The sequence below is a fragment of the Zeus faber genome (assembly GCF_960531495.2).
Source record: "Zeus faber genome assembly, chromosome: 3".
Lineage (NCBI taxonomy): Eukaryota > Metazoa > Chordata > Actinopteri > Zeiformes > Zeidae > Zeus > Zeus faber.
This window is the reverse complement of record NC_137190.1, coordinates 23,548,922-23,561,049: the sequence shown is the minus strand read 5'-3', so window position 1 is coordinate 23,561,049 and position 12,128 is coordinate 23,548,922. Positions and strand designations below refer to the sequence as shown.

Here is a 12,128-nt window from a genome sequence, read left to right as displayed (position 1 = left end):
TTTTTTTTGCATAATTAATTGTATGCTTCTTATTTTGAAAAACAAAACAGTAATGTTGACATTGACATACTTGATCGATTATTTTGTGAACATAAAGACACACCCAACAAAAGCGTACACGTGTTACGCTGCAGACACACACTTGTGAATGACCCTGCTGCTGTTGCTGCTGTGTCGTGGATAGACAGTGAAGACAGAGGCTCAGATTTCACATGACACCGCTGGGACATGGAGTCAATGTCCTAGAGAGGATAAACACTTTAAAGATACAGGAGACCACAGAGAACCCAATCTGAGGAATATAGGGTGGAAATAGAGATAAGACAATGATATATTGAAGTCTACATATTATCAATATATATCAATATTTAAGTCTTGTTTATTTATTCAATAGATGTGCATGATAATAGAAGGATAACGTAAAGTAATTGTATTTGATTTTTTTTATATAACCTTTAGTATTCCAGACCTTTACCAAAAATATCTAACTATCTAAATGTTAGGTCATAGCTTTTCATCATTAATTTAGACTACAAAACTGTGCATCCCAATACATCTTAATTTCATCATAATAGAATATTATTATAATATATTATATATATATATATATATTATAATATAATATAATATTCTGGCCTTTTCCTTAACTCGTATTTACATGTTTTTTTCCCTTCTCTTGACAAACCCGTGGTCTCTGCTGGTCTCTCTTGCCAGGATCCTCAGTTCCTCTGCAGCTGGGCCTGCCTGTGGCCACCCCCCCACAGTACAACGGTCTGAAGGAGGTGAGCATGGAGGCGGTGAGGGCGCGCCTGCGTCTCCTCTATCACTTCTCAGACCTCATGTACTCCTCATGGAGGCTGCTGAACCTCAGCCCCAACAACCAGGTGAGCAGAGGCTACACACACACATACTAAAAGAGGTCTTCATATTATGATAAAGACTGGAGGTTAAACTGTGCAAATGTTGCACATACCTATTCTCACCAACATCGCACTGAAATGTGAATACGACTCCCTTCCAGAGCTGCACCTCCCACTACAACGCCGGCACCTGGGGCATTGTGCAGGGGCAGCTCAGGCCCCTGCTGGCCCCCCGGGTCTACACTCTGCCCATGGTGCGCTCCATCGGCAAAACCATGGTGCAGGGGAAGAACTACGGCCCTCAGATCACCGTCAAGAGGATCTCCACAAGGTGCGTCCGACCCTGGAATATGCGTACGTGCATACCGTGTGCGTGTTCGTGTAACCCTTTCCACATGTGGACCTGGTTGAACAAAGGTCTTGAACCAGGAGGGGCAGCAGAGTTCAGGAGGAATTCATTCAGTTAATCACAGTAGCTCCATGTTTGTTGCCACGTGTGACTGATAAGCGAATTAATCAAATCTGGTGGAATCTAATCTGGAAGAAGAAACGCAAAGCACTTTGCCAAAAGCAACATAAATCTGAGGAATTCAGAAAGCTTCAATGCATTCTTACACAATGGAGAGAAAGGTGTAATTTAAAAACATTTAAAATGGTTAAAGGGTAGGGGTGGGGGGGGGAAATTGATACGGCATAGTATCGCAATATTTTCCCCAACTATATTATATCTATGCTCTTAATGGCAAGAATAAATTTTTTATATATATTTATTTAAAATACGTTTAAAAACACTGTTTTTGGCCACACTAGAAACGCCAAAAAATGCTTCCATTTTTTTAATACACATGCGGATGAAATCAACAGTAATGCAACAGATTTACTTAGTTTACAGGCGCGAAGAAGCAGTGTTATCGTAATGCGGTTAACATCTGAAGTAATTTAAGATTCTCAACATGCTCAAATAACAAGACGAGCAGAGAAAATCTCATGACAAACGTAACTTTATTAATCCCTAGAGGCAAATTCAGGCGTAACTGCAGCAACAACAGTGCAGTCAGTGATCATAACGTTCATACACAATACGGTATGGGCGCAATTCCTCAAGTTGGAGAGACTTTAACTTTTAATAGAGACACCGCAAACTAATTGAATTACTTTAAATTGTGTAAAAGGAAAAACTCCCATCAGCAACGGATCCAGAAAGCATTTTTAAAATTGTATTTTTATTTTTGCCTTTTGCCTCTTGTATGTTGTATTGCTTCTGGTGTTGAAACCACCTCTCCCTGTACCCCCCCCCCCCTCCAGGGGGCGTAAGTGCAAGCCCATCTTCGTGCAGATTGCCCGCCAGGTGGTAAAGCTCAACGCCTCGGACCTGCGGCTACCCTCCAGGGCCTGGAAGGTCAAACTCGTGGGGGAGGGGGCCGATGACGCGGGGGGCGTGTTCGACGACACCATCACAGAAATGTGCCAGGTACCATCATGGTGCTGTTGTCTCCTTTTAAACATAGAATGCATATGATGGGTTAAAAATTTCCTGGGCTTTATTTTTAAAACACACATATTTACACACATATTTTATACATCTTAAATTCCAGGAAGAGGCGTTTTTTGATTATATGCATTTATTAATTTTCAATTAGTTTCATTAAATAAGTAGGGGACAGTAGCTCAGGCGGTAGAGCTGGTGGTCTAGTGATCTAAAGGTTGCTGGTTCGATCCCAGGCTCCTCCTGTTAGCATGCTGTAGTGTCCTTGAGCAAGACACTTAACCCCTCATTGCTCCTGATGGCTGCGTCCGTCGGTGTTTGAACAATTGTAAGTCGCTTTGGATAAAAGCGTCTGCTAAAATGACTAAATGTAAATATTAACTATTTTGATATACAGAGAATAATAGAACTAATTATAACCCATATGCATTCTAGAAGGGGTCAAATTGCCGATGCAATGAATTAATGTATTTATTTATGTATTTGTTTTATATTATTTTAATAAAAATAATTTGGCTTTAATATCTGCCCTCCTTTGTAAGTCTCAGTCGTGGAACATTAAGCTTAAAATAAATACTATGACATCAGGATTTTCATCAAACTCGTTAATGTCTCAATCCTGTTTTATTCAGAGGAGTTCTAATCGCCTGTAATGAGCTGAAGCAGGTGAAACCTGTTCCAGCAGGTCGATTTAAGTAACTGCCAGAGTAGCTGCCAATGAGCACAGAGGTCAAGAAGTGTTTCCTGCTTATCTAAACACACGTTTATTCAGCTTCCTTAAATTCATGCAGTCTGATAAAGCTTATGAGACATTTCCATAATATACTGTGGGTTTTTTTCTGGCTTGTGTGTGTGTGTGTGTGTGTGTGTGTGTGTGTGTGTGTGTGTGTGTGTGTGTGTGTGTGTGTGTGTGTGTGTGTGTGTGTGTGTGTGTGTGTGTGTGTGTGTGTGTGTGTGTGTAGGAGTTGGAAATGGGAGTGGTGGAGCTCCTCATCCCCTCCCCTAATTCCACTGCAGAGGTGGGCTACAACAGAGACAGGTGAGAAGGAACTAAACAGAACACACTGTTCATTTAAATCCTGAAAGAATCACCTTTTCATCTGTCATCTGCTTAAACCCTGGAAGTCAAGTGACTCATTCCCTTTGTGACGCCTTGCTGAGCGCATGCATCTGACACCTGCAGGTTAACCAACTGAAGTTGTGGGGAAAAAAAGAATACAAGATCTTGTTTTTGTTTTTTCTTTCTTCCTCCATCAGGTTCCTCTTGAACCCATCGGCATGCTTGGACGAGCAGCTGCTCCAGTTTAAGTTCCTGGGCATCCTGATGGGCGTGGCAATCCGCACCAAGAAGCCCCTGGACCTACACCTGGCCCCCATGGTGTGGAAGCAGCTGTGCTGCATCCCCCTCCTGCTGGAGGATTTGGAGGAGGTCGACCTGCTCTACGTCCAGACACTCAACAGCATTCTTCACATTGAAGACAGTGGCATCACCGAGGACAATTTCCATGAGGTGAGGGAGGGGAGGTGTGGATGAATGTACGATCACAGAATATTAAAAGTATCAAGTCCAGCTCAGGTTTATCACTTCAAACTATATGGCTATTATAGAGTGATATCACAAAAACAATCATCTTTTTCTCATAAAACTCATTTTCATAGGCTCATTCACAATTGCGAGACGTTTTAGGTGGTTTTGCACAATATGATGTCTGAAATAGCCTTTCAACCTATTAACTATTAATGGCCTAAAGAGCCTATCAACTTGTTATATCCTCTTATCTCATTAAAATGAGTTCAGACTACAAAGTGGTGTATTGTGATACAGACAACGCTATCTATAACAGACTGAAACATGCCAAAGAATATTGATTTAGCTGATGGGAGCGATAAATCATGTGTAAAGATGTACTGGTGTGGTTTATAACGTACAATGCCATCGTTTTAATATTTTGTAGTTGTTTAGTTCTATAAACAAATAAAAAAGATTTCCTGTGCACCAGACTCAAACAGGAGCGAACCTGTGAGTTTGCATGTTGGTTGAACCGACAAAAGGAAAGGAAAGCGCAGCCGGCAAAAGGAGCTGGTCTGTGGATCTATGTCCTGCTCAGCATTTCATTACAGAGGAACTTACTAAACTGTTCCGTTTATGAACTGAGTCACAATGTGTAATTATTCTCCCTCGTTGCAAGACTAAAGAAAAGTTACCTTTTATATGTGAACTGAACTTTACATTGACCCTGTTCATTTAAAATAAAATCTGTGTTAGCTGTTTGCGTATACTATCTTGTCTCTGAATCAAAAAGTAATCGGTAGACTTCGAATTTCACATCTGAATTGTGTGGCGGATCAATGTTGTCCAACATATCAGGAAAAAAAAGAAAATACTAAATGCATTTCCAGGGAACGTCCCTCACACCAAGTAAAAAAAAAAAAAAAACATGACGAGGGTGCGCCACCTCGTGCCGCAATGTCGCACAGGTCCCCACCCACCATGGCACCGCCCCCTGGTGACGTCAGGCGCTCCCTCGCGCCCTAGCATTTGCAAGTATAAACCTAGCTTAAGGCCACCGACTTCTGTCTCATGATGGCCAAGGCAGCATAAAAATGCTGGGAGTGTGATGAGTTTTTTGGTGGTGACACAGCGCCACCTTAACCTGTGACAGATCTCTGAGGAGGAGAAAAATGACTCCTGCATGCTTCGATGAAACTGTCTATTTGGGCCCATTGTGGACTCTATCACCCACAAATTTGAGCGGCGGCAGAAGGAATCTGTGGCATTGAAAAATGTCATGCCCTGACGGATCCCGGTTAATCGGGGCAGCAGTCGGGAACCAGACGGCCCCCAAGTGTGTCTCCGGCCCAGGAGAAGGCCCAGCCTCTGTCTGCTAACTGGATGAGGGGCTGGAATAGGAATCCTTTTATTGGGCAGCCTCCCTGACCAGAAACGGCGGCCGGAGGCTCAATTTGTGGGCAAGTCCACCCTGGTGCCATTGCTACCAGAAAGCAGAACATGCCTCCTCGCTTGTGAGTGTATGGAGACGCACATGCGTAGTCTCTCCCTGGTTAGAAAGGATGATTCAAAAGGGCTGTGCGCTGCAGTTCACCCTCCGTCCACTGGCATTTGCTGGAGTCACACTGACGGAAGTCTTGGATTCAACGTTCTTTGTCCTGAAACAGGAAATTCAGTCTTTGCTGGAGAAGGGTGCCATTTGCCCAGTGGTGGGCAGGAAGAGAAACTGCATTGTTTACAGAAGATTCAGTATTTCCTCATTCCAAAAAAAAAAAAAGGCTGCTCTTTTCTGGGACCAATTCTGGACCTTAGATGTTTACACAAAACATTGAGAAAGCTCCCACTACAAATGTAACACACCTTCCCCTGTAGAAATCTATCCGATGGGGAGACTGGTTCACGTCGGTGAATGTGAAAGATTCTTCTGTACCAAATGTGGAAAGACAATATCTGGGGTTTGTCTTTCAGGACAGAGCGTACAAGTTTTGTGTTCTCCCGTTCCGTCTCTCTCTGGCCCCCAAAATATTCACTATTTGTGTGGAGGCAGCTACTGCCCCTCTGCGCATCTAGGGAATAAAGGTTCTGTCATAACTGGACGATCTCCTGATAATGCCATCGCGGCTACACATGGGTGCTCAGGTCAGACCTCCTTTCGCAGGCAGCGGGAGAATGCTTCCATCCCGCCCCCCACCAGTGGAAACTGGTCGCCTGGCCCCTGAGCAGGACCAGCTATTAGACGAAGTTTTACCCATGGAGGGGGTGGAAGTAATTCAGAGTGCTAGAGCCTCGACAACGAGTCTACTTTTCGCATCCAAATGGCCAGTCTTTGAGCGCTGGTGTGTAGCACTTGAAAATGACCCATTACGTTGTAATATTGGGCTCATACTCAGTTTCCTCAGTCATAATGGAGTGGATGGAAAGGCACCAGGCAGTCATATTTTGGCATCCAGGTATATGCAAGGCACCCGCCGGTAATGCTCGCGCACGCGGCTGCTGACTCAGAAATGGGATCTGGCTCTGGTGTCGAATGCCTTAATGACACCCACATTAGAACCCCTCCAGGAGGTGGGGTTAACATTTTGTGTCGTTGAAGTCAGCACTGCTTCTGGCACTTGTCTCGGCAAAACGTGCGAGAAACCTGGCTGCACTGTCTGTCCACCAGTCCTGCTTGGTGTTCCCCACGGACAATCCGAGGGTTACGTTGTAACCCAATCTGGTTTTCAGCCCAAGAACATAAGAGCTGTATTCAAATCATTCACGATTGATCTCTCTTTGTTTTCTCCTCCTCCCTTTGGGTTAGAGGATGACGAGAGGCTGCATACTCTGTGCCCTGTCCTGGCGCTTTTGGTCTATGTTGAGCGCAGGCTTGCTATACGCCAGTCAGACCAACTTTTATGTCTGTAATTGTTCTAAGTCAATCGGGAAATGCCTGTGCAAAGATCATCTCTCTCACTGGATATTGGAAGCCAGCGTATTGGCCTACTCCTCCGTGGGGCAGGAACCCCCAGAGGCTCTTAAAGCACGTTCTACTAGGGGTGTGGCTTCCTCGTGGGTGTTGTTACGAGGGGTTGAGGTAGAGGTGTGTGGTGCTTGCTTCCTGTGCTACCCCACACACGTTCACCAATTTCTACAGTCTGGGGATGACGGCGTCAGCACTGGCGCATGCTGTTTTGACAGCTGCCAGGTGTTAACCTGTGTACAGAGTTCACTATGTGGTTGGGGGGGTTATGGTCAGGTGATATATGCTCAGGTGTATGCGGAATCCCTACCCATGAGCATTGCAGTGGGTCTGGTGGAGTGGTAATATAATTTACCTCTGCACCTTATGGATGGGTTCTTATACGCTGGGATTGTGGTTTGAGGTCACGTCTGCCAGTTGTCCTTAGTAGGGCTACCCGGACTGGGTTCTATGTCTCTGCCTTTGGGGGCTTTCATAGGAAACATCAGTTCTGACCTCACGGTCAGTGAGGGTTGAGGGTATACAGTATGATATAGCAAGAACTCAAGTTCAAAATGAAGTTAAACGTTTGGGTCGGGTTACAACCCTGGTTTTACGAATGAAGAACGAGAGTTTTCACTGGTGTCCTGACTGTGCGTAACTCAGTATACATACTTGGGGGCAGGCCTCATGATGGGTGCTCTGGTGGCCCAATCACAGCCTGTCAGGGCCAAGTTGAGGAAAAGGGCTCTCAGCTTGATTCAGTGGAGCTGTCTGGAGACAGCTTAAGGCATAGTAGGAACTCTCGTTCTCCATTTGTAAAACCAGGGTTTTAGAAAAACCCATATATATTCAATTCCCATCGACCAACTCCCCTTCCTCGCCCTGGGCAACTCCAAAACAAACCTCAAATAAAAAGTTGTAGCGCGGCCCCGCTCCACCCACTCAGCGACAACTAGAGGAAACACACGGTCTGCGGTGCGACACGGTATGTGATCGACACAACCATGAAGCACGGCTGCTCGAGTTGCAGCTTAACAAAGAAAATCTCAGGACGAGAGTAGGGAACAGAAACCAAGGACAGTATTAGGGTTATAAACATTTCATTTAAGCATGTTCAAAGCCTGACAAAGGCTTCTATGAGAACAACCGGCTTTTTTGGGAACTTCCTTTGCCTTCTGATCTTCTAAATAAGAGCTTAGTTTGCCTCTTTTAGGGCTGCATGTAAAAAAACAAAAAAAAATCCATCCATCTAATACATTCAATTTGTTTCCATTTCTGCATCTATTTAAAAAAAATTGCGATATCTTTACTGTGTTGGCAAACGAATGCATTTAAATATTACATTTCCGTATTACACTAATTTTGTTCCTTGGGATATTTTTGTAATGCACGTCGGATGGTAAACTGAAAAGCTGGTAGCAATTCTCATTATGTATAAAGTGTCAAAACATCGATATAGAGTCGTATTGTAAGCCGTCTCATCAATATCGTATTTAATCGATATGGAATTTAATCGTGACCCTTTGTATTGAAATCCAACAATTGTCTAAATCAATTGTGAGAGCCTGCCCAACACCCAGCTCTGCCCTTAGTTCTAGCCCCGGTACACAGCGTGAACCTCTCTCCCTGCCGATGAACTCTCGGCACATCAGTGCGTCTGGCTTTCCCTGATAGGATCAGTCACACAGACCACCCCCGTCCCGCCCCACCCAAGCCCCACCCCAGCCGAGACCAGCTCAATCCAGCCCAAACCACAGGAAAGCTAACGCGTCCCGTAGACCGGGCCCTGTCCAAACATCCTCGCACAGCCCCGGCAGTGTTAAAGCCCGCTGGAATGCCGGGGCCGTTGTTGATGCAGTATATCCCGTCTAGCGGGGACTTGGCCACGTTCCCGGTCCCGCAGAGAGATGGCGGGGGCGGCTGGAACCAGAGCCACAGCGCCGCCACGGCCAGCTCTCTAGGCCCGCTGGGGGGGAGGAAGGGAGGAAGCGAGGAAGGGGCTGCATCTGCTCTCTTGGCATGAAATGAGGAGTGGGGGAGGTCGGGAGAGGGAGGGGGGGGAGTCTCCTTGTGCCCGGTCTCTTTTTGGGTTTTTTTTCCTCCCGCTGCTGGCTTCAGTTTCCCGGGTGGGGCAGATGTGTGATTTGTTTCCCGCGAGCTGCAAAATGCATTGTAGCCCCTGTGTTGTGATCCCTTCGCTAATTGCTGGCGAACTAATAAATGAAAAAATGTATTGATTTATCAATTGATGTAGCGGGGAACGTCGGCGTTCTGAAACGGAGCGAGGATTGTCATCTTCATTTAATTTGTCGGGTAAAGCTCCAAGACAAAGTGTATTATGGGATTCCAATGGTGTTGTCCGACGGTCTGAGAATCCGCCGACCCACTTGGATTAATTTGGTCTTTGACGCCTTCGTATCCACGTCATGTTGACCCACTACATTTCTGTGATTGTGTTCCTCCTCCTCCTCCTCCGCAGATGATTCCTCTGGATTCCTTTGTTGGTCAAAGTGCAGATGGTAAGATGGTGCCAATCATCCCCGGAGGAAACAGTATCCCTCTGACGTTCTCCAACAGGAAGGAATATGTGGAAAGAGCCATCGAGCACAGGCTTCATGAAATCGATCGCCAGGTTCGTTCTTTGCCTTTCCTTGTTCCTTGTTCTTTGTAGCCGAGGAGCTGAAAATGTCTTGGAATGTTGTCTGGAATTCCTGATTTTTCCAAGGGTGTCTTTTCAGCTTCACCCAAGTGTATCCGTTTGTTTTTGTGAGTGAGATCGAATAGTTAAATGGTGAAAACGTTTAATTTTTGAACAATATTATTGGCTCATTGTCCACTAGTAGCCAATCACAAGGAGGTGTTTGAATTTGACCTTCTGTGCTGGAACAAAACCACATTGTTTCCAATTTTTTATTTTTTATTTTTTTCCCCCCCAAACCATTTATTTGTCAAAAAAACCTTTTTTTTTTCTCATCAAGGACCCTCAATTTGATACACAATAGGCTACAGACCGCATTTGACAATATCTGTCTCGGGGAAGATTTTTTTATCGAGATATGATTTAGTCCAAACTTTCCGCACCTTTCTATAGTGTAGTTAGGGAGATAACAGTGAAACTAGGATCAAAACAGTCATTATCCTACCACTACACTAATAGTTCTAATGTTGCGTAAATGTGGGAATAGTGACATTGAATCATTTTGCTGGGGACCTCCAGGAACCTAAGGAAGGGCCTCGTTTTAGAAATGTCGACGTGTTTGGTCCCTTCCCGAAGCTAACCTCGCCAGCTTGGTACTGTTGCGCAACACAAACAGTCCCGACAGGCGACCTTGTAGTTACACAACTCCCTGTGTGAGAACAGGGTGTTATTTAGCAAAGTAACACTCCAAAGAAAATACACCAGCCCCTCATCTTACAGGAGGAACCAGCTCAGCTCAGATGTTTTCCTGCGATTTAATACGTGCCAGTTGCCTCAACAAAGGGAGATTCTGATAAAATGAAACGAGGCTGTAAACACCGGCGTGTTTTTTGTTTTTTTTCAACCCCTTCCACGCCAGGTGGCGGCGCTGCGCGAGGGCATGTCGTGGATCGTGCCGGTGCCGCTGCTGTCGCTGCTGACGGCCAAGCAACTGGAGCAGATGGTGTGCGGCATGCCGGAGATCTGCTGCGACGTGCTGAAGAAGGTGGTGCGCTACCGCGAGGTGGACGAGCAGCACGCGCTGGTGCAGTGGTTCTGGCAGACGCTGGACGAGTTCTCCAACGAGGAGCGCGTGCTCTTCATGCGCTTCGTGTCGGGGCGCTCACGGCTGCCCGCCAACACGGCCGACATCTCGCAGCGCTTCCAGATCATGAAGGTGGACAGGGTGAGTTTTCAAAATACCCATCAAAATGGAGTCAAATGTGTTCAGGGCTGGGAATCAATTAAACATTTAAATTAATTTTCCCCTTCACACCAAGCCTTCTAATCGATATTCAAACCTAGAATCCTAGACCACCAAATTAATGTAGAACCAACACAAGGTATAGTATAAAAGTATATATTTATATATACTGTATAAGGTCAAGTATTTTAAATCAAATTATTCCTCATGCCATTTTTTTAATTTAACAGGTTTCCTTATTAAGTAACCTACACATTTACGGAGGACAAACAAGGGGCCGTGAATGATAGATGAGCAGCACAAGCGGCTGCTCTTTTCCTCATCAACGACAGCTAGATTTGCGGTGGAAAAAGAAATACATTAAAGTAAAACGAGTGCCCATGAGAGGGAGGGAGCATTATATTTCTTTCTGGTTGATTCACCTTTCTTTTTTTCTTTGAAGAGGTACTTTGTTTGAAAATTCCCTCTGCGTCTGTTTTGAGACGCTCCCTTAGTGTTCACTTTCGCCTTGACTTGAGAGATTGCGATGCGAGGTTGACACGAATGACGCCCATCAGAGGAGGAGTGTCTCATCGTTCTTTTTATATGTTTGATTGCGTGAAGAAGGATTTTCAGTTTAAAGTGGGGAAGATCCAATACACATCTCACTTTACCGCAGTAGTACTAACGTCCGGTGTATTCCCAGCCCTGGTTTACACGACTAGCAATCACCCCTCAGCCACCTGAATCTCTGTCTGACGGTTGAGTCCTGTCCCCCCGCAGCCCTACGACAGCCTGCCCACCTCGCAGACCTGCTTCTTCCAGCTGCGCTTGCCGCCCTACTCCAGCCAGGCTGTCATGGCCGAGCGGCTGCGCTACGCCATCAACAACTGCCGCTCCATCGACATGGACAACTACATGCTCTCCCGCAACGTGGACAACACAGAGGGCTCCGACACAGACTACTAGCACGGGAAACCACCACCACGACGCGCGCACACACGCTGTGAACCTTCTGATATAAGCACCACACACACACAGCTGCTACAATAGGAACTCCTGTGCAGACGTTTTAAATTCATTCAATACTCACAAAACACACAACAAATTGCTGTTTTCATTTCACCTTGTGGTACATTAGTTTGAATACACAGTGTACCCTGCGAGCCATGTATTGCACATTGATTTATTTTTCCTCATTGCTCCACATCTCATTTTCAGGGTTTTTTTTTTTTTTTTGCATGGAGGTCCGTTTATTTTGTTTGGAGCCGTGTATAGAACATGGGACGCCAGTGGAGGTGGTTTGAAACAAAAAAAAAAAAAAAAAATTGTACATTGTGTAAAATGCTTCATTAGGAAAATGTTTTACATAATATCATATTTATTTTGTTTTAATTTCAAAATTGCCTATGCCGAGTTTAAGCATACAAAGCATACAAAAACAACACACAATAAATACTTCAGAATTGAT

The 12,128-nt window shown here is 45.1% G+C and overlaps 1 protein-coding gene across 1 annotated transcript in view; it reads left to right on the top strand.

Annotated features, from left to right (window-relative positions):
• herc1 (HECT and RLD domain containing E3 ubiquitin protein ligase family member 1) overlaps window positions 1-12,127 on the top strand; it is a 93,062-nt gene extending 80,935 nt beyond the window's left edge. The window contains exons 72-79 of the mRNA XM_079997737.1: window positions 715-884; window positions 1,022-1,191; window positions 2,166-2,331; window positions 3,309-3,385; window positions 3,604-3,856; window positions 9,277-9,429; window positions 10,355-10,660; window positions 11,441-12,127. Coding sequence (XP_079853863.1) covers window positions 715-884; window positions 1,022-1,191; window positions 2,166-2,331; window positions 3,309-3,385; window positions 3,604-3,856; window positions 9,277-9,429; window positions 10,355-10,660; window positions 11,441-11,626 — 1,481 coding nt within the window. The 3' untranslated portion in view covers window positions 11,627-12,127. The remainder of the gene's footprint in view (window positions 1-714; window positions 885-1,021; window positions 1,192-2,165; window positions 2,332-3,308; window positions 3,386-3,603; window positions 3,857-9,276; window positions 9,430-10,354; window positions 10,661-11,440) is intronic.
• The last annotated feature ends 1 nt before the right edge of the window (window position 12,128 follows it).